General features: G+C 36.2%; 2 protein-coding genes across 5 annotated transcripts in view; one reads left to right on the plus strand and one right to left on the minus strand.

The window, feature by feature from the left end:
• FANCL (FA complementation group L) overlaps positions 1-3,589 on the plus strand; it is an 83,365-nt gene extending 79,776 nt beyond the window's left edge. For both annotated transcript variants that reach the window (XM_065929243.1, XM_065929244.1), the window contains 5 exons: positions 124-169; positions 249-330; positions 1,183-1,299; positions 2,619-2,690; positions 3,040-3,589. In XM_065929243.1, coding sequence (XP_065785315.1) covers positions 124-169; positions 249-330; positions 1,183-1,299; positions 2,619-2,690; positions 3,040-3,075 — 353 coding nt within the window. In that variant the 3' untranslated portion in view covers positions 3,076-3,589. The remainder of the gene's footprint in view (positions 1-123; positions 170-248; positions 331-1,182; positions 1,300-2,618; positions 2,691-3,039) is intronic.
• The window catches only part of VRK2 (VRK serine/threonine kinase 2), a 96,952-nt gene continuing 76,719 nt past the window's right edge, over positions 3,112-23,344 (minus strand). For 2 of the 3 annotated variants that reach the window (XM_065929239.1, XM_065929240.1), the window contains exons 9-13: positions 22,480-22,600; positions 19,855-19,913; positions 15,707-15,873; positions 9,699-9,860; positions 3,112-3,488 (exon numbers count right to left, since the gene is read on the minus strand). In XM_065929239.1, the coding sequence (XP_065785311.1) occupies positions 3,144-3,488; positions 9,699-9,860; positions 15,707-15,873; positions 19,855-19,913; positions 22,480-22,600 (854 nt within the window). In that variant the 3' untranslated portion in view covers positions 3,112-3,143. Of the gene's footprint in view, positions 3,489-4,772; positions 4,811-9,698; positions 9,861-15,706; positions 15,874-19,854; positions 19,914-22,479; positions 22,601-23,344 lie in introns of all 3 variants that reach the window. The other variant, XM_065929241.1, reaches the window with a different exon arrangement.

The raw sequence follows: 23,344 nt of genomic DNA on the forward strand, positions 1-23,344 counted from the left end.
AATACAGTGTTACCAGTTATAGCTCAATAAAGAGACAAATTCTGTGCCAAATGTGACTTTAAAAATGAAAACAGCAAACCCTAAATTGACATTTTTTTTTTCTTTTTTAAAAAATATCTGAAGTGGTAAAACCCCTGGGAATTAGGCTGAGCAGAAACATACATTTGTGGTAGGTATCTTTGCAATATAATTTTTACTTTTTTCTATGATTAAACAAATTTAATAACAATTTTTTTTCATACTTTCAGGGATCCAGAAAACAGTCTGTTACAAAATTTGAAAGATGTTTTAGAAATTGACTTTCCAGCTCGTGCTATCCTGGAAAAATCTGTAAGTTTTATCAGTGCTTTGATATTCCAAATGGTATTGCATAGTGAAAATTAAGTGTTCTTTTAGGCACCAGAGAAAAATGAGGCTGAGAAGGAAGGAACTGGAAGAATATTACAATAGATTTCTGAGCTGCAAGCAACAGTTTCATCAAAGAACTTATTAACCTTTGATTGGTGTTATGAGTGTACTTTTTTCATGGTCTTCAAGCAGTGAAGTGATTAATGACATCTTTATTATTAAAAATGGGGGAAAGTTCTAGTATAGATAATGAGATGTTTGGATTTTCTATACTGTCTACTTATGCATTACTGAAATAAAGTTCTAATTAGTTTGAAAGAAGTCTTTGTGAAAGATGGCAGTATAGTTTTTCAAAACTGAATAGATACTACTACACTGCAAAAATAATAGATTTATGATGAATGTAGACTACTACATGTTTTTGGTGGGATGTTTTTGTCTTTTTCCTTTGGTTACAGACTTCGGAAGTTTAGTATAATCACCAACTGATGTCAATTCCTGTTTTTGCATTCTATCGTGGCATTCTATTGATGTACAAACTAGGAAAATTACTTAAGCCCAAACATCTAGTGAGCCAGAAGTAGAACCTGTTTTTTAGTATATCTGTGTATATTACTGGATGAAAAAGGAAGCCTTCTCTTGCAAATAGCTTTTCTAAGGTGTTAAACAGTGATGTGACTGTATTTTCTATAAGATAGCAATATAACATTTATAAAAATGTTATAAAAATTTAACATTATCTAACACCATATTCATTCTTTTTTTACTTCACCTTGTGTAGTCTTATTTCTTTTTTCCTCCCACCCATCCTCAAATATTTCTTTTCTTTTGAAGGATTTTTCTATGGATTGTGGGATTTGTTATGCCTATCAACTTGATGGTGCCATTCCTGATCAAGTGTGTGATAATTCACAGTGTGGCCAGTCTTTCCATTATATATGCTTATATGAGGTAAAAATAAAAATATCAGCAAAATGTAGCTGCATAGGAAATACATGTGAAATCTAAAATAAAATCTGTTTAGTCAATAGTGATCATCTTTTTTGCCATTAGCTCCTTTACCATTCATTCTAAATGCCCTGTTTCATTTCTTCATGGTTACTGATGAACTGAGAAATGTTCTGAAGTATCCAAGAAGGGGGGACAAGTATCTAGACTATATTCATGGACTTTTCACTGATGTATAACAAGTTAAAGATTCTGATGGAACATTGGAATCTTCGTGTAAATATCTCATGTAACTACAATGTAGACTCAACCAAGTAGGACTAATGGCGGCAATAAAGTGAAAGGGAGCTAGTACTACAGAGTACCTGCTACTTTTCAAGCTATATTTAAGTATAGAATAAATTGTAACAACCCTACTTTTGATATTAAGAATGCATTTTGTGATCTGAATAACTCACAACACTTAGTCAGTGACACTTTACTTACTGTTTATTGTATGTTAAGTCTGCTTTCATTCCTGTCTACAGTCACTTGCTCTCTAGCATTTATCTTAGGGCACAGTGGACATGTGATTAACTATGTGTGCATCTGTCCACAAAAACAACCTGTCATTGTATAGTGCTTTCACTGCTCAAAGACTTCCTTAAAATCACCTCATGATTTTTGTGATTAGTTTAGTGGCTGGTGCTATCTGCAGTTTAACAGTGGAGAATTTAGGTAGGGATGTCAATTTACATTATATAAAATCATAAAATATGAGGTCTAATTATAGAGATACTCTTAAGGGAACATATGCTTTCTTTTGTAATAATGAAAATTCATTTAATTTTTAAAAATGGGTTTCCTCCTGCTTGTAATTAATGGGTTGAGAATTAACCCCACTACTGGTGATTAAGATCAGAATTAAGACCTAAATTTTAAGAGCCTGTGGTATCTTTTATAGCAGGAGTTCTTAATTTGTGATTCATGGATTTAGGTTAGGTCTGTGAACTCCATGGATTTGAACACACTATTTTTGTGTACAGCTGTTCTAGGGTAGAGAAGGTCCATACATTTTATCAGATTCTTAAAGGGGCCTGTAATTTGATTATAAATCAGTGGTACAGACCTTAAAATCCATACTGGTTTCCCCTTGTTTCTCAGCATTTTAGTAGTTTGGTATTGGCTCAGAAAATGTTCTTCTTACTCTTGCAAAAGAAAATTAAGAAGGCAAATCTTCTGACATAAAAATATAATGTACTCAAAAAGAATGAAATGATATTTGGAATACCTGTAATCATGTTGACATTCCTCCTCTTTCCTTCTCTGTTCAAAATTTTCAGTGGTTGAGAGGACTACTGACTAGCAGACAGAGTTTTAACATCATATTTGGTGAATGTCCGTATTGTAGTAAGGTAAGCAAATTATTTGTCATATTTCATAAAACTGTACCTAGCTTTCAGTAATGTGTTTTAGAAGATATATTTATATAGTATAGTATAGAAGATTTATATATATAGTACATATATAACTTTATAGTATATCAGTATATATAAAACTTTTAGAAACATTTGTCAATTTATTTTAAAAAAGTTTCTAAGATAAATTTGCCTCTATTAATATTTTAATTTACAGATTTCTCTTTTGATCAAAAATAGGTTAACCCCTTTTCTAGGTTTCCTAGATGATCTGAATCTTAAGTATTTTATTTATTACCTTTCATTATACCATATCTAATATAAAGCATCCCTCTCTTTCTATAAGCCAATTACCTTGAAAATGTCTGGGAGAAAAGCCTGAAATAAGAATGCAGCAGTCCTGTGAAGAGCCAGAAACTTAAATTATCAAAAGGATTTTATTTGATAACTTCAGAGAAAATATAAAGCAAGACATACTAATATCAAAAGAAAAATAATGGTGAAGCTGTAATAATATATATCCGTTTTTATCTCTTCACTAAATGTAAACTGGGACACTGTAAACCAAAATCCTGTAGAACTGTCTAATTCTGTGACCTCCATACCAGTTGTAGAAGTGTTTGTGTACCAAGATGGAGAGCTTGACTTGTTGAACATATCTGGATTGGTAAAATCTTGATGGGGTTCATAACATGAATTTGGGAATTGTATACAGCTGGATTTGTGTGGAGAACTTTTTACATCATTTTGAAATTCTTGAGACTCACAATATTTTTGTCTTCTTCTTGTGCTTTCCTATGAGAAAATACATATTTATTACGTGTTAGGTTTGAGTTATCCAAGTACTTTAGTGTACTCTTTAAGAATGCTAAATAAAATGTGTTACATAAGATCAAGTTTTTGTGTGCTTTTTTATTTTTCCTGAGAAGTTATTTTTAGGTTTTGGATTTTAAGTATTTATAAAACATCAATCAATCTGGTTAATTTGATTGGATCTTTTAAACCAAGAAGTAGGCTATTTCTTAAATAATCTAAAAATAGGATAGCATATGAAAATAATGATTTTTTTGGCAAGGAAAAAATCAGACTTAATCTTAGGAGGATAAGAACAGTCATAGTCAGACGGCTTTTTGGTTAGTAATAATTAAGGACACTAGAAGCACTGGAGCAAGATGGTACTTGTGTACTGTGCACCCACACAGAGAGGTATCAGCCAGTGGCCTGTCCACTGTAGCCTCCTGCCCAAGCACCAATATCTTCCCATAACAGACCTCAAAAGACAGCTGGAAAAAATCTATTTGTTCAGAAATTGACCTGAGAAAAGATGCTCACTCTAATCTCCTATGCAAAAAGGAATCAGTCTATACAAGCTAGTTTTACCATGCCCAAATAGATGTCTTGACATCTCTTTGGCTTTTCCATTAAGAAATTACTGAGATAACTATAAACTACTGCCTGAGAGCTAAGAAAGTCACACGAATGAAAGTTTCCTAAAGCTTTGTCAGCTTAATTCACTAAAAAGGCAAAATGAGTTAATAGTTTTTCCAGTAGGCCAATAAAGCATAGTTCTTTCACAAAGAAATATACCATCAAATCATATTTCTAAAGGATAAGAGCCACAGGTAAGCTAACTTAAACAGTATTTACATACAACTTAACTTACATGTAGAAATGACTGATCTAGTTAGTCCCCAGCTAGGTAAAAACAGAAGTCGACTATTGAAATTTCAAGACAGTCCTCTCCTGTGTGACCTACATACCTTGTCTCTCCTTAACCAACAACAGATGATGTCAAATGGAAAAGCACTCCTAGAAGGATTTTAACCCTCAGCTGTCTTCCTGAGAGCTCTGATTGGGAAAGACAGTCTGTGGTAGGATTGGAAAAGTGGCTCACTGTCTGCCTGTTTATGAGTAAAGTTTTATTGGTACACAGCCCTACTGACCACCACTACCTTGCATTAAGCAAGGGACAGCAAACAGACAGCATCTCACATCCTTCTTACTAGAAAACATTGCTTTTAGTAATTGAGAACTACTAGACATAAATGGCAAAAGGCAAAAAAACTGGAAGAAACTCACATGTTCTTCAACACTACATCCATACCTCAGAATAGCACCTAGCAATAAAAAAAGAATGAACTATCAATAGATGCAAAATTTGGATGGATCTCACAGACATAATGGGGAAAGAAATAAAGCCAATCTGAAGTTACATAGTGAATAATTTGGTTTATACTGACATACTCAAATTACAGTGATGCAGAACAGACCAATGCTTTCCAGGGTTTGGGATTGGGGAGACCACGTCACTGTAAAGCAACATGAATTCAGTTATCATTACCAGGATACTGAAGATGTTAAAAGTATAAAAGAATATTATGAACTACACAGTGCGGACAGATTTGACAAGTTAAATGAAATGGACAAATTCCTTGAAAGATCAATTACCAAAACTGATATAAGAAGAAAAAGAAAATCTAATAATCACTATATTTGTGACAGAGAGTAAATTCATAATTTAAAATTTTACAATGAAACTATAGACGATAGTTTTCTTGCTAAACTCTCATTCATGAAAGACAAATCTTATTGAAACATTTTCTGAAAATAGATACTTCCCTCTAATGTAACTTGCACAGTGACTGGAAAACAAAACCACACAAGGATACTGAAATAAAAAATTACAGACCACTATCTCATCAACAGAAATATAAGAATCTTTTTTTTTTTTTTTTTTAGAAATATAAGAATCTATAATGGAAAAACAGCAAATTGAATTCAGTAGGACAACACATTATAACTAAGTGGAATTTATTATACTAGTAAAGATGAAAAATTATATGATCTGAACACATCCCAAAAAATAATAACCGTTCCTGACTAAAATTTATTCTTCAGTAAACTATAAATACAATGAAATTTCCTCAGCCTGATGATAAAAGGCATTTAGGAAAAATCTACAGCTAACATCATACTTAATGGTGAAAGAATGAATGCTTTCCTCCTAAAATGAGGGATGTAAAATGGATGCCTTCTCACTACTACATTGAATAGTCAATATAGTATTAGAGGTCCCAGCAGGTGTAGTAAGACATGAAAGAAATGAAAGACATGTACATTAGGAAAAAAACTTTCAGAAAACATCATTGATTATGTAAAAAATCCTAAGGATACAAAGGAGCTACTAGAATAGTGAAGTGAACTGCAAGAAGATCTCAAGACACAAGGGCATTAAAATTTTATTTCTATATACCAGCAACAAATAACTGGAATATGAAGTTTTTGAAAAATGACATTTAAAATAGGATTAAAAAATAAAATACTGAGAGATCATTTTAATGGAAGCAGTGTAGGCTATCTACACTAAAAAATATTATTTATGGGGAGGGAGGTTCAGGATGGGAACACATGTAAATCCATGGCTGATTCATGTCAATGTATGGCGAAAACCACTACAATATTGAGCCTCCAACTAATAAAAAAAAAATGTTTAAAGAAATAAATGGAGAGAAGTGTCAGGTTCTTGCATTGGAGAATTCAATGTTGTTGGGATTTCAGTTCCCTTTAGACTGATCTTTAGATTCAGTGTGGTCCCAATTAAAATCCCACTGTGCTGTTTAGTGGAAACTGACAAGATGATTCTTAAATTTTATGGAGGGGACCAGGATTTAAAATGGCCATGGCATCTTTGAAGAAAAGAGAGGGGTTGAAGGACTACCTGATTTTAAAACTAAGGATAAACAAATAAATTGATCAAAAAGAGAGTCTAGAAATAGACCCATTTATATAATCAGCTGACTTCTGAAAAGGACTCCAAAGAAATTTAATTAGAAAAATCTAAAAGTATGGTACTCTGGGACTTCCTGGTGGCCCACTGGCTAAGATTCTGTGCTTCCAAAGCAGGAGGCCTGGGTTCGATCCCTGGTCAGAGAACTAGATCCCACATGCCACAGCTAAGACCCAGTGCAGCCAAATAAATATTAAAGAAACAGTACTGGGATAACTGGCTTACAACATTGAAAAAATGAACGTCAACCTCTATGTCACACCATACCCAGTTGATTTGAGATGGCTCATAGACCCAAATATGAAACCTAAAACTATAGATCTTCTAAAAGATATCAAAAGAACTTTGTGATCTTCAAGTAGGCAAATTGATACACTGAATTTCAAATAAAAACAAATAGTTTCTGTTCATAACAGACTAAACGGGCAGGATGCACACAAGGAGAACACTTCTGCAATACAGATATTGAAGAGGAGACGTGGAAAATGTAGAGAATTCCTACAACTTAAAAACAACTATCCAAATAAAAGACAAACACTTGAAAGGGCACTTCACAAAAGAAGCACTATGAGTGGACAGTCAGCACAGGAGAAGGTGCTCGTCATGACTAGTTATCAGGTAGATGGTAACTGGAATCACTGTGAGATACTAATACACAATACACTATAATGGCTAGAAAGACTTACAAACACCAAATAGTGGGGAGGGAGGATGTTTAATGGCTGGAATTTGCATACATTATTGATGGGAGTATAAAATGGCAAGTATCTGTTAGCTTTTTGAAATGGTGAACATACATCTCTCCTGTTACCCAGCAATTCCACTTCTCAGGACAAACAGAACATATCCATAGAAGGACTTCTGTCATAACTGCAGACAGTGACTGTGGCCATGAAATTAAGATGCTTGCTCCTTGGAAGGAAAACTATGATAAACTCAGACAGCATATTAAAAAGCAGAGACCACTTTGCTGACACAAGTCCATATAGTTAAGCTATGGTTTTCTCAGTAGTCATGTATGGATATGAGAGTTGGACCATAAAGAAGGCTGAGTGCCAAAGAATTGATGCTTTTGAACTGTGGTGCTGGAGAAGACTCTTGAGAATCCCTTAGACTGCAAGGAGATCAGTCAGTCCTAAAAGAAATCAATCCTGAATGTTCACTGGAAGGACTGATGCTGAAGCTGAAATTCCAGTACTCTGGCCTCCTGATGCGAAGAGCTGACACTGGAAAAGACCCTGATGCTGGGAAAGATCAGGAAGAGGGCAGGAGGAGAAGGGGGCCACAGAGGATGAGATGGTTAGATAGCATCACCGACTCAATTACATGAATTTGAGTAAACTCCGGGAGATAGTAAAGGACAGGGGAGCCTGGGGTGCTGCATGCAGTCCATGGCGTCAGAGTCTGACACTACTTAGCAACTGAACAACAGGAAGAAGGGTCAGGGGAAACCCAGGTGCCCACTAATAGCAGAATGTATATACAAGTTATGATGTAACTATACAATGGATGTAACTATACAACTCAACACGAAAAAGAACAAATTACTGGTGGGTGCAATAATATGGAGAAATTTCAAGAAACCATGCTGAGTGAAAGAAGCTAGAAAAGAGGGCATACCATATGACTACCTGTGTGTAAAGGGCTTCCCTGGTTGCTCAGATGGTAAAGAATCTGCCTGCAATGCAGGAGACCCAGATTTAAACAGAACTAAATTTAGTGACGAAAATCAGAATATAAGAAGTTGTCTTTGAGGGAAGGGGACTGACTGAGAAAAGGAACAAAGAACTTTCAGGAGGGATAAAATCTACACACACCTATCGCATTACCACCCCAATTAAAACAAATCCATTTCTTTCCTTGGAATGTGGGCATCAGTATTTTTATATTCCTCTCTACTACATACTCAAGTGATACCAGTGCCCATTAAGGGTCAAAAAAGCATTCAAGAATCTCTAAATTTTGTCACTGAGTAATATTTGTCTTTAATTTTATAAATGGGAACTATAAAACTATAAAATTTTATAAATGGGAACTTCTGTTCATTTGAAGTAGATTATTATCAATTTAAAAAGAAAACAAAATAAATGATGCGACCATTGTTTTTATAACAGAATAAATGCAAAAGACTCCTATTAGTACTAAAAAAGCATCTCTCTCTCTCTAGATAAGCTTGTATGCTTGCTGGTTACATGAGAAATGCCTACCTAGTATGCTTCTAATTTTTGCCTTGGCTGCCAAGAAGTTCAGAGGCAAATTCAGTGCTCACTTTAGCAATTCACATCCCAGTTGGCTGATGAACCAATTTGTTTTTCTTTCTTTGGGTGGGGGAGAAATGGAAGGAGGGGGCACTAAATTATTTTATTTCATATTGTAAACTACCTCAAGTCCTTTGGGGAAAATGATGTTATTTAAATAATAAAATGTTGGCTGTTCTGGGAAAAAATGTTTTGACTGCAGATATAAATACCTTGTACGCCTCTTGTCAAAAAAGGTTAAATTAGGAAAGATTTGCTGTTGCTTGAATGAGTCATCTGCTAGAGGTGAGTCACTAGCCAAAGACACGATTGGATGATATAAAAAATATGTCATTTAAAAATACAACTGAACTTCTCTGGTGGTCCAGTGGTTAAGAATCTGCCTGCCAATGCAGGGGTTCAATCCCTGGTCCAGTAAGATTCCACATGCCATGAGGAAACAGCCCGTGCGCCCTGGAGCCTGTGAACCACAATGAGAGAAGCCACACAACGAGAAGCCCACAGCTCATCAGAACTAGAGCTATCCCTACTCACTGCACCAGAAAAAGCTTGCACACAGCCAGGACGACCCAGTGCCACCAAAAATAAGTAAATAAAGAATAGTAAATACGACCACAGTGACATCTGCTGATGAGCTGGACCTTGGAGGAGTCTATGTAAAAGTGTGGAAAACGGTGAGTCCCTCAGGGATCACAGACAGCATAACAAATTCAAGTGCCTTTCATTACATCCTCAGGCTGAAGAAAGAATCAGATCTGCAGGCAAAGGTGCTCATGTCACTCTGTGTCTGTGATAACTGGTGTTGGCTGCTTTGGTTTTATCTGCCAGAGAGGATATTTTCTGTCCGTCCTTATTTAGTGCAACTGTACAACCTTGGTCCTCGGGAGAAAATAAGTCTTTATTCCCAAAGGGCATATTCTAATGTAACCTTAAGGAAGGCAACAAGAAAACACCTCTTACCTGCACTGTTTCACTGTTAAACAATCCAGTCAGCTTCTCCTCCTCTTGCACTTTTCTCCTCGGTGTACGGGACTCGGCACTTCGCTCACTGTGGCCTTTTTTCCCTATTAATGTATTCTGCACCTGATAGACTTGTTTTGTTGCAGCCTTTCGTGAATCAACCTGTTGACACCCAGGAAGTAATGACATATACAGTGAAAACTTTTGACATTTGTAAAAGAAAACTGCATTCATGTCCAGATTCTTGAAAACTCTATACTTGCCAATCTTTGAAAAAAGGAAGAAATAAAGAGGAAACCAACAAATGGAAGTTACAGAAAAATAGAGTAGTTGGCAAGATCCAGGCCTATTCTCATCAATAGGACAAGACCAATTAAAATTAGTGTCACTGTTGTGCACTCTTTAGAAATTATCTCTACAGATAACTTGCTTATTGAAAATGGCATTTTTTACAGAAAACTGTCACATTTTAAAACTGCACATGAATTCATTATTAACCTTTGCTGGGAGTGGATCCAGTACATCTTTTCAGTTTAAATTCTTATTAATTAGAATCTTAGTTTCCTATCATTGAAGTGAGCCTAATTAATGTGAACATATAAAAGGAGCTTATGATATTGCTTACTTTTTTATACAGGTAATTTAACCTTTGAACAGATGAATAACAGTCCATGTCATCTAATTCTGTGTACTAGTATCAGAGGTTAAATTCTATAACAAGCTTGCTGTCTCTAAGGTTTCTTTTTCACACCATGCTGTTATCTGGGGGGATGACTGACTCTCAGTAACCTTGAAGGAGACACAGAAATAGAAGGGCAGCTCCCACAATACAGCTGGAAGACTGAAAGCCACAGTGAAGATCCTCATGTGAAGTATTTGTTCAGCAGCTTCATGTTTACAGCAGCTGAAAGTGCCATCACCTTTTTTTCAACGGGTTAAACAGGGGGCAGAAGATAGGAACAGTACAAGGGGGAAATAATGGAGTAGCCAGTGCCAAACTAGAGAATGAATTACATTGGCTGGGCAAGCAGAGCCTTAATTTCTAGTCTCTCAATTTTTAGCTTCTGTTGCCAAATGTGTCCACTCTTTCCCTTTAAAATATGCTGGTGTTTTGTGGCTAGGCTTAAGCTGTCACAACACCATTCTTTATTCACCCCTCCTCTCGGATCCCAGGTTCTCAAAGGTAGCAAAGCCACTGCTTCTCGGTAGTCTGAAAATTGGAATTGCTGTCTGATCACTCAGGGGTTCTTTATTTCCATCACTCAACTCTCTCCAACTCCTAGGAAAATTCATGTGTAACCACCTTCTGAGCCAGTTTTCCATTGAAGTCGTCTTGATAATAAATGCCCATCATACCAACGAGTTAAACACAGGGTTTCCCAAGGCCTCTCTACATAGTTCTATCCTAATAAAATGCTGACTTGCCAATCATCATGAAATGTATTCTGTGACATAAAGCATTAGTTGAGATATTAATTGATGATTTCAGTGCCTCTTGTATGCTAGGCACTTTAGCTATGACAGTTTTGGGCCCAGGAGCCTCTGATGCACAAAGTTTGTTCTAATGTATTCAGTCCACTGTGAGGCCTCCTGGAAGAGATGGTGCCTTCCTGGATCTGCTGTCAGTTGGCTGGATGGTTAAGTTGTGCTGCCGTGAGCACTTCTAGCTGATAAACAAAATGATATCCAGTTTTTGGAAAATTTCTATTTCCAGGGAAACTTTTAAAATCGTAAAAGCGAAGTGGGATCATGAACTTTAACCCTTAATTGTGAACAGAGTAAAACTTTTTCTTAAAGATATAAAACTAAGTATAGAAAACACTCTGGATATCTCACATAATCAAATAGAAGGACATTATCCAAATGTGTGTCACTTTCCAGAAAGTGGCTATTCAAATAAGGTAATTTTTATTTAATTTTCCATTGACACTTCACACTGTTTTACAAAATCAGGAATACTTTTATACTCCTAAAATTAAATAAGCAAAAATATGCTTATAATTAAGAATTTATATGCTACTTTTTCTCACATAGAAAATAAATATGAAGACAAGTTTAACAGAATTATTTTGGGATGTAAAGCTCAAGAAAGAAATCTGTAGACTTTTAAGGTCAATACAAAGATTACTACTATCCATAATAACTTATTCACCCCTGCATTTGCTATGCAAACCTCAGATTTAAGGTGAAAGAAGGAACAAACTTTTTCTTGCCTGAAATGTAGGATAGCTTGAATATTTTAAACTATGACCTACAGCTACTCTCTGCCTCCATAAGCATTCTTACTGAATATGGTTTCCTTCAGTGAATTCTGGACATGACATCCCAATGGATGGCATAAATAGACTGAAGTGGCCCTGATGATAGATTCTTCTAATTCAACTCCAGTCTCTTCACAACTACCAGAGAGTAATTTCAGCTATGCCTACCGTCACCTTGATTGAGGCAAATAAATACCCCCAAAGATTTGCTTTTCAGGACAAAATGTCAATATCTCCACCACCTTAACAAAAGTTTACTTCCAGTTATTTCCATTAATAGTATTTGAGGATTTCAAGAAGGCAGCTCAGTTTACAGGGAACAGTTTATGATGCCTAGTACTGGAAAAATCCTTCCCTCCCTCCTTTTTTTATTCCCCCCAAAAAGATGCTATGAGTTTCTAAGATTCTTATGGTGATAGGCTATTTTCCAATACCTAATCAAAACATTTTTGTTATAACTACTAAATTTAAAGGTACAACTGGAACCTCCCTGATCGTCCAGTGGTTAAGAGTTCCCCCTTCCAATGCAGGGAATGTGGGTCTGATCCTTGGTCAGGGAACTAAGATCCCACATGCCTTCAGGGGAACTAACCCCGCATGCTCCAACTACTGAACCTGTACATCTCAACTAGAGAGCCTGCATGCCGCAGAGTCCACACACTCTGGAGCCCACACAACACAGCTTGAGAGAAACCCCACAGCCCTACTCAAGAGCCCGCAAAGATTCCTTGTGCCACAAATAAGATCTGACACCACCAAAAATAAATATTTAAAAAATTTTTAAAAAGGCACAAAGCAAGCTGAGGGAAATAATGCTTAATTAAATATTCAAAACTTTCGTTTGAAGACTGAATTAGAAAGAAACATTTTATTTATCTAATTATATATGCTTCCTGGTCTACTGACCTTTTTTTCAAGAATCTTTGTCCAAAAAGCACAAGTCTGGAGTTCATTATTTATTCTGTTAAATAATTAGGTCCATGTATAGAGTAACAAGAAATTGTTATTAGTTGCTAATAAGGGAATTCTGTCTAAAAAGAGAGAAATTTTGGGCCATGTGATTGATATTCATTCTGGACTTAAAAATGATTTTTGTTATAGAAGCAATGAACTGTGGAAACTATCCTGTACTTGATCATTCAGGAGAACTGAGTACAGGATAGTTTATATTAGTATACTGTGTTTTTTATCATCTTCAAGTCTGGGTTTTGCAGCATTTCAAAATCTGTAAACTTAATTTAAAAATAAAAAGATACTTAAGGTGTGGTCACATATGGTGAATCTAGATACTATAATTATTAAATATATTCAGTTCAGTTCAGTTGCTCACTCGTGTTTGACTCTTTGTGACCCCATGAACCGCATCATGCCAGGCCTCCCTGTCCATCACCAACTCCCAGAGTCCACCCAAACCCATGTCCATTGAGTCAATGACGACATCTAACCATCTCATTCTCCATCGTCCCCTTCTCCTCCTGCCCTCAATCTTTCCCAGCATCAGGGTCTTTTCAAATGAGTCAGCTTTTCTCATCAGGTGGCCAAAGTATTGGAGTTTCAGCTTCAAAACCAGTCCTGCCAATAAACACCCAGGACTGATTTCCTTTAGGATGGATTGGTTGGATCTCCTTGCAGTCCAAGGAACTCTCAAGAGTCGTCTCCAATACCACAGTTCAAAAGCATCAATTCTTCGGCACTCAGCTTTCTTTGTAGTCCAACTCTCACATCCATACATGACCACTGGAAAAACCATAGCTTTGACTAGACAGACTTTTGTCAGCAAAGTAATCTCTGCTTTTTAATATGCTGTCTAGTTTGGTCATAACTTTCCTTCCAAGGAGTAAGCGTCTTTTAATTTCATGGTTGCAATCACCATCTGCAGTGATTTTGGAGCTCAGAAAAATAACGTCAGCCACTGTTTCCACTGTTCTCAAAATACTAGAGAAATAAAGTCAATGTTCAATAAATATTGATCTGCTACGAAGTATATCCCGATTCATCTCAATGTCTATATACTGAAGCTGATCCAACAGAAATTAACTAAAGTCTTAAGAATGCATATTATTCTTAATGTTTTCTTTTTACTCATAATCAAAGTGCTCTAATCAAAAGGGAAATACAATATTTTTGATTGAAGCTCATTGGAAAAAAATGTTTTATGTTCTATCTCTGCATATAAAAAATGGTTTCACAGCAAACCATTGAATTTGATGAAACTGAAAATTCTGGTGGATAATAACTAGAATTTTATATCAGAGGATATAGCTATCAGTTTTTTAAATGGCTTCTTTTATATTTCAATTAAGTTTATGAAACTGAAAAACTCCAAAAAGGAAAAAAATCTACTTAAATTAGTGTAGATTAAGTGGTGACCATTATTGCAAGGGAAATACTATGTCAAGGAAATGGCTCTTTGTTTTGTTGCAAAAGTGATAAAAACACAAAAGTCAATAAAACTGTTAAAATAAGTCTCAGTAATTACCAAGATCAAAATCCAGTGGCTTTTTATTAAACATGAACTTTTGTTCTGCCTTCTGCAATACGTAAATAGTGCTGACAATTGGTTTGTGAGGCACTTGCTACAATAAAATGTAATTGTATCATGAGAGAAAGGTGACAATCAGGAGATCATGAAAAAATTACATATTCTCACTGGTAGTTAATTAGCCATGCAAAACCTCCTCAAACAGATATTCTCTTCTATTAGGAATGATTACTATGCAGGCCTACAGATGTCAATACCACAGTCATTCAAATACTTCTTTCCCTACTAATTGAAGGTTGTAAAGCTCTGGTGCCAAGGTTTTGCTTCCAAAGAGCTAATTTATGACTAGAAGGATATTTTATGTCTTCAGTTGCAGCAGCTACAAAATTCAGCAAATCAGAACCATCTGTGTGCTGATACTTGACTCACCATTCATCGAGCAGCCTATCAGTCACATTAGTTTGCATCTTGCATTCTTGGCTCGTGAACACTTATGATGATCCAAAGTTCAGAAGAAATATTAAAAATGAATGGCATCCTGACCCTACCCCAATGTACATGCATCAGGAAACAAAGCCCTCCCCATTTTTTTTGCACATGAGCAGTGTCATGGCAGGGCTGAACATCCAGCTGCCTGTCCAGTAATGTTAATAGCAGTTCCAGGTTTCCCCCATCCTCTTAAAAAATGTTTCAAGTTTTAATTCTTTTGTGTTATTTCCAGTTCTAATTCTTTTTTTAATTTTTAGTGCTGCTGTGAGGGAGTCACTTGCATAAAGTGGAATGCAAAACTTTAAAAAATAACATTTCAAAAATTGTTTTTACAGATTGAAATATCAGCACATACAAATAACCTGGTAAAATCTAAGAATATTATTATTACCACCAAATTATGGCTGAATGAGTAAGCAAAAGCAGAGGGATGACTAAAGAAAATCTGAAGGAAAACAGACAAAAAAAAAGATTTTTCATGAATAAAGTTGGATTAGCCTTTAATATCTTACTCTAGTCCTAGCTCTGTTATATTAGTGACTGCTTTATTTATTTAATAACACACAACAGGGCACACAGGTTCTACTATTTTTCTCTAAAAGACAAGTCAAAGGGACCTTCAACAAAATTTCTTGGAGCTCAGTTAGGGGATACAGGAATTAGAAATTATAAGTAAGAAACAGGACTGTCAAACTCATTCTGACACCTAAAACAACTTCATTTGGCAGATAAGCTTCACAGAAGGTCATCATTGGATTGCAGGAGCTGTTACTTACCTTTTGATTGTTTGGAGCACACATATTTAAGCTCTCTCCTTTAGTGCAAAACTCCAGTGGTCCTAAAGGTATTCCACTTGGGTTCAGAATCTTCCTGAGCATTTGATAGTCTGGCTTTTCATCATATGCTAAATTATGAGCACATACCAAATACTGGGCTATTTCACCTGTGAAGTATTAAGTTTTTTTAATATGTCATTCATAATAGGCAAAAGTTATCAAGACTTCAATATTCTCAAAATCTGTTGTTTTTCTCATACACAAGAATGTGCATGTGCATACATACATCCTCCATGAAGAAACTAAGAATGAATAACTCAATGTAAAGTACTTTTCAAATGATATCCAAACTTGACTGACATACAGTGACCTACAGATTTGACAAGATGGAGAAACAGGTGGGCTTTTATTTACATGTCTTTGTTGATAAAATGTGTAATTCACTCATCAAAGGATGCCATTTTAAAGTTATAGTTAGTGATTTGAATTTATGGGGTGCAACTACTAAAAGTTACATGAATAATAGACTAGCCATGCTTCACACTTTTTTCCTAAAGTTTTCAAAATTCAGTTAAAAATAAGTTTTTTTGAAGTTTTAAAAATTCAGTTAAGAATACTTACTATAAACCTCCTTAAAGGAAAAAAAAAATCACTGAAAATTTTAATTAAGGCTTTGATTTTGAGATTACAACAGTACATTTAGAAATGACCTTGAATTCTATGGTTTTAGCCATGACTGACCTTAGAATTTTCCAAACCTCACTCAGGTCTCCCATACCAATCTAGACCAGTGCAATCACAGCTTAATCATTCTGATTTAGAGCACGAGGATGAGAAGTTGCTATCTTTTATTTCTTCTCTTCCCCAGAACCATGGAGTAATCTCCCCACAAGAAAAAGAGTTGCAAACTACAAACTTTTAAATACATTCAGCACAAACAGAATCTGTAACCAAAATGATGAATACAGCCACTGTAAAACAAATGTAGTTTGCATTTTTGCTTCAGGTGGAGGTTCAATCTGAGATACAAGTAAGTGATAATACCATACACTATTTACAAACTGGCATGTTTTCATTTGTTCAAAGATGTTTATACTCCATAAACTAGTTTTTACAGGGCCTTTCCTCTTCAAAAACTTATTACTAACCCAGACACAAAGAGCTCTTACTCTCTCACTAAGTCGTTTATATCCTATGGTGGGGAAGTCGGGGAAGCTTCGTGAGTTGGAAGTAACTTCCTAAAATTTTGCTCCCATCTAGGTAGACCTCTAGGTCTACCTCCTTTCAAGTAGGGAACTGCAGAGAGACTGGCTTATCACTCCCTACAAGGAAAAATTCAAAAAGGAATTGTCATCATCTCTCCCCGCAAGGAATGTCAGAGAGTAACCACTTTACACTGTATTGTCCTCAGCTGTTTTCTAGGAGCATAAGGCTGCTATGGCTAAACTGAAAATTCTTGGCTCCAGAATTTGTTTTTTTTGGCATTTTGGAAACTGTGGCAATTCTGCAACCTCCTTTTTTCCTCTTGAATGTATAAGATGTCAAAATTCTGTTACCGACCATTTGCTCAACCAGGTATCTATAACTAGCAAGTGCTACAGCTTCATCAAATCATCTCATGATTCCAGAAGCCCGTTAGGGGGCATCTGGTTCTTGAAGAGATGAACAAAACAAAAAAAGATTAAATTATATTCACTACTTTTAATATAAATATTAATATAAATATTCTGCTGTTTGTTCAAGATTGGTAAGCCTGGTTTGGTATGCTGTGCTTAGTCGCTCAGTCGTGTCTGACTCTTTGAGATCCCATGGACTATAGCCTGCCAGGCTCCTCTGTCCATGAGGATTCTTCAGGAAAGAATTCTGGAGTGGGCTGCCATGCCCTCCTCCAGGGAATCTTCCTGACACAGGAATTGAACCAGGGTTTCCTGCATTCCAGGCGAATTCTTTACCAGTTGAACAACCAGGGAAGCCCTACAGTTCTAGTAACCAGAACACCCCAAATGAAGAAGAGAGCTGAATATGTGAATATGCTGGACACAGTTTTCCCAAATCACTCTTAGAAGACAGCGGAAGACTCCCGGTGCTCTACCAGTTGACTGTAGCTGTGCTGGAAAGCCTTCGTGGGTCTGGGCTTTAAAAAAAATGAGGTACCATGAGGTAGGAGAGGAAGAAAAGGAGAAGAGCCACCTCTGTTATGAATTTATTATGATAAACCTGATGCTCAGACGATTGTGATATAGTACTGGTTTTAAATGTTAGCCTTTCAAGATCTAGATTTATTGTATTAGGTACACCTTTTAATTTACTAGCATATTTCCAGAGCTATAAAACAAAATGCTTTGAGTAGTATGAAATTATGATATTCTTGAATCATCTGCTTCTTAAGCTAGTGAAATATTAAGTATCATTACTGACTATCATTTCAAGAGACAGAAACTTTTGAAACTATTATTATTACACTGAGTGGGACATGCATGCTGCAAACTTCTCAGCTGTTTTACATCATAAAATGTCTTAGTAACAAACCTTTTGTAAATCAGATTAATTCTCATGCTAGTAATACCCACTCTCCCAAGCATAAACAACTTGAGACTTTCAGTTAATCATAAAGTTTCGACATTTTGTGCTTTAAAAATAGAAATCTGCATTTTATAAAATAACAGTATAGATTCAAACAAATGGTTTGTACTGAAAAAGAGAAGCATGGCACTCCTCCTACCATTTCTCATCACTCAAATCTCATCTCTAGCAACAGCAGTGTCCCAGAATACACACTGGTCCATAGGTATTTTTTGTGTATGATCCAGGGCAACTGGGCTTTCTTTTCTAATCCTAAACTCAACAGTCTACTTTTTAGGCAGGAGGGACAATAAAAGACAGATACACAATTAAAATTTTTTTTTTTTAACATTTCACCTCTCATTTTGCTGTCTTATTGAGTAAAATGAAAGCTGTACGATTTGGTAAAAATACCAATAAGAATATTAGCCAAAAATGGATATTGGCATGTTGACTGAGTTACTCAGCACAGTTACATAAACAAAAAGCTTTCATCTTGCAGTCCATCCCACCAATGAGAATACTGCTGTCCCATTTGCCTTGCTCCACCCACCAGAAGGAAAGGGGCTGCAGAGAGGGGAGATAGGGGCAGACTTGTGGGACTTGGGAAATGGAAATGGGAAAGCACGACTGGTTTATTTGTTTCCTATGGAAATGAAAATTCTAGTTTCTGGTCAAAGAAGGGCTGTAAGTGTAAGTTTAAAATGATTTAACTCTACTTTCAAACTCTCATGTGGAAACTGATACTATTTGACCTTCTCTAGACAGTCAGTGTACATATTTGCTTTCATAAGTCAGCTAAAAGCTAACTGAAATTGCCCGGTACAAATAGAGATCAAGATTCACTTTGCTTATCGTCTCGGAAAGAAAGCAACTGGACGGCAGAAGCAGGCTCTGCTCTGTGAGGCAATCTAACTCGGCTGTTAAACTGGGGCTGGACAATGGGCCATGCAGCACTTGGGTGATTCCGAATCGCCTTGCTATTTTTACTGACAGCACTACCAATTAAAGACTTGCAAAATGGTCTATACCAACATGAAAGAGAAACCCGCTTAATGAAATATACTCTGAATCCCCAGGTCATATGCCTTACCAGACCAAAAAAAATTTTTTGGGGTTGCTGGGTGAGACTATAATCCAGGTCTAAACAGCATTCAAATGTTTACTGGTTTGCTTTTTTGTTGTTTTTGTTTTTTTTTTAATGGTTTGTTTTTTTAAATTATTAATTGAAAGCAGTCTTTCCTTAGATCAACTTTATCTTCAGAGAAACAAAACCAGAAAGTCCACTCTAGAAATACCAGACATAGTAGGCCATTGAACCTGTGCACAATTCCCCAAACAGACATCTGAAAGCAAGCAGTGCCATCAGCAAAGCTGAGAAGACTACTTGAGCAAGTTCTTGCAGCATTCTTGTGTCCTAATGAAAAGAGGATCTAAAAGTTCTCTTCTCTAGCAACCTATTTGGAACCCCGGGGGTTTTCTTCCCACCACTGTGAGAAGGGGACTGGGCACAGAAGTGACAAGGGTGACACATGCAGTGATCTGGAAATCCTACAGGGGGAGGTAGAAGTTATCATCTGACTTACGGCAGCTGCTTCCAGAAGGAGCCCACTGAAGCACCGACTCAGGGAGCTCATCCAACAGACTGAAACAAAGAAGAGTAAGGCACAGTGAATTTGTCTGCAATCCTGTGACATGCTGTTTTGATCAGAAAACAAAACTTGTTGATGGGTCACTAGTAGTGTGATTTTCCATACTTTTTTTTCCTACCCACCTGTAAAGGATAAGAGGGTAAAGTGGAAAGGGGAGACCCCTCAAATCTCACTGATCAATTTTATATCAATCACCTAGAAACTAAACATAGAAATACAGTACAAATGCTTTAATACAAGGTCTGTACATGCAAATGTAGAAGTAGGGATACATGGTTTTTCTGTAAAAACCTTAAGAAAAATATATGTGCAAAAATTTTACCTGGATTTTCAAGATATTTTTCCTAAGGTATTTACCACTGGGAAGGGGTATATTATTTCCTTTTTATGTATATTGTTCTTCACTGGGCAGTTTTATGCTATGCTATCCCTGGTGGCTCAGATGGTAAAGAATCCATCTGCAATGCGGGAGACCTGGGTTCAATCTCTGGGTTGGGAAGATCCCCTGGAGGAGGGCACGGCAACCCACTCCAGTAGTCTTGCCTGGAGATTCCCCATGGACAGAAGAGCCTGGCGGGCTACAATCTTTGCAGGGTCACAAAGAGTTGAACACAGAACTGAGCGACGAAGCACAAGATTAAAGAGATTAACAAGAAATAGCCCCCCCAAAACCCATTATTCTAAGACTTTTCAGTGTTTTAGACTGAACAAGTACAAATCTCTTAAGTTGCTTCAGCCACAAATATATAAACACTCAACTAAAATTACTGATATGAATGAATCACAAACTCAGGCACAGGCACAATTGCAACAGTAAATGTACTGATCTAATATTACCAGGTGTCAGGAACATAAAGGACGTGAGGGAGATATAGTAATATGATTGAATATGCAAGCCTGCCCTTACTGGGAAATTCAGTGTTATGCCTTCTCAGCAAGTTGAATAAATTATGAATATGTACTATATAAGAAGTTTGAACATATTTATATATAATTGAATATATATCATATTAATATACATATATATGCCTTAATTATAAACTTTATAATACAATACTAGCTTTACTGGTCAGGAGGTTTATGCTATTAATCAGGCCAAAATAAATATACTAACATAGACAAGGGAACTAAAAATATAAATGGGGATTATGTTTATTAGCATTATGTTTTATTATTTATATGATACCCTATTACCTTCAAATATATACATGCAGGCATATTCATTAAAGAGGTCTACAATGAACACATCTACACATGCATATTGATAAAAGACCAAAACAAATATCTGTAAGTCTGTGAATATCTGTAAGTCTTGTGAAAAGAAAAACATATATATTATCATTAGAATTAATATGCTAGTTTTTTAAATAAAGCATTTTATTTAAATTAGATAAACGAGGTGGGAAATTGGAAACCAAGACTGCCTACATGTGCCCATGACTGTGCTTTGACCCTGACTCATATATTGAAGAGCATTAGTTACCTGAGGGTTAGATGGACACATCAGTCACTGCAGTAAATAACTGATGAGATCGTTCTAATGCTGACATACAAACATGTTAGTTGGGGTAAGGGACTAGAATGATCAAGACTGAAGCGGAGAGATATATCTTACAATATATGTCAGTATTTACAAATGTAATCTGTACTACTCTCTATCCACAGGTGAGCTTCCCTCTCTGTTAAGAACTGATGTCACACTGAATTTGAAAGACTGATTTCTGCGGATTAGTTACCCCTTCTGTAAACTTCTGTTGTGACTTGTCTTATTTAAAATACAGCAGCTTTTTCCAATCATGATATTATATCTGTACATAACTACTGTTGAGAATATCTTGGTACATAATGAAAAATTGACTATGCTGTGTTATAAGCAATCGACTTTTTCTTAGGCCTGATCAGTGAGAAAAACAGTACAATAGTAAACCACTCTGCTCTTAGTCTAACCTAATTCTCATGCTAATAGAGTTTAGGTGATAAAAACTGAATGTGGAATATTAAAAATGCTTATTTGGCTGCAAAATGATCTCTTGGATAAACATATACAAATTTTGTTTGTTTCTTCCTTAAGAAACAGAACATCCTCCTTCCCAAAACACAGGATTAAAAGGAAGTATGTTCCTCTCACTTGAAAAAATAAGTCCTGTTTGTCCCACTTCACACTGTTGCTTTGCACAGTTATTATCAATTACACCAAGCTACCAAGCTCACAATAACTCCACGTACTTGTACAATGATAATTTGAAAATGTTCTTCCTTGAAAATACCACCACCTAGAATCTAAGCTTTGGAAAACACCCTGTGAAGTAACAAATATTTCACTTTATATTTTGCATTACAACTTAATACATGTGATTTCATAGGTGCTAGCTTAATGGCGTGTATGTCTGTAAGCTGTTTGGTTTTTTAAAAATATTTTTCAAATTTAAGAAATTTGCTTTGGCTATCATGTTAGTTGAATGGCAGTCTTTTTTTTTTTTTTTTTTGATATATTAACTTGCTTTAGTGTATCTTTTCAGCCCTGGTGCAGTAAATGATGCAATACTTGAAAATATGTACTTTGTTTTCGCAGCCTGGACAGCTACAGGGTCCTGCAGGCTCCATTCCCAGGGCAGGCTCCCACATAACCACCGCAGCAGGCAGTAGCCGAGGATCTCAAGGTCACTTCGTCTGGACAGGGCTATAGGAATAAGCATTAAGAAAGAAAGATGAGGGATAAGCAAGTTTTGAGAAATAGAGAAATCACTGAATGAACTACCACTGATGAAATATGAAAAAGCCAAATGGGCGATGTGTTTTGTTTGTTCAGCTGGAGAAAAGCTTAAACGTCCAGGCATTTGGCCCCAGTCCACAGACAGGCAGTGACTTGTTGCTGTTGAAAGTAAGGGTCAGTTTCCTCACCTCCTCCAACTTCATCCTTCCTTAGTCTGGCCTGTCACATGAACTTGATCTCCATGGCCTCTGACATGATCCAGACAACCCATAACCTGGCACCAACACTTTCTCAAAGAGCCAAGCAGTAAAACAAAGAAATAAATGTCTGCAGCTAAATTGCTAACACATGTTCCAGGAAGTCCATGGGGTCTGCATTGGTCATGCAGAGACCCTTCGAGTGCAGACTAAACATTGATGGCCTTTCCTGTTCCACTCTTACTAGTAGCCTTTGAAATTGGAAGAATATGACAAAACTGCCATCTAGTGTGCAGTATTAAAATACAGGTCTTTCTTAAGACTTTTCAATTAAATGACAGTACAGGAAAAGTATGCCTTCTGTTTTGTGGGTACATGGATCTAGAATTTTACGAATGTTATTTTAGATATAAGCAGTGCTTTGGTGAAATTCTGGCCAAACATCCTTAAAAAAAATAAAAAGGTAAAGCAATAGAGTGCATGAAGGGTGAAGGTGGAGATGGTGGGAAGTAGA

This window comes from Muntiacus reevesi, chromosome 3 (assembly GCF_963930625.1).
Source record: "Muntiacus reevesi chromosome 3, mMunRee1.1, whole genome shotgun sequence".
Classification (NCBI taxonomy): domain Eukaryota; kingdom Metazoa; phylum Chordata; class Mammalia; order Artiodactyla; family Cervidae; genus Muntiacus; species Muntiacus reevesi.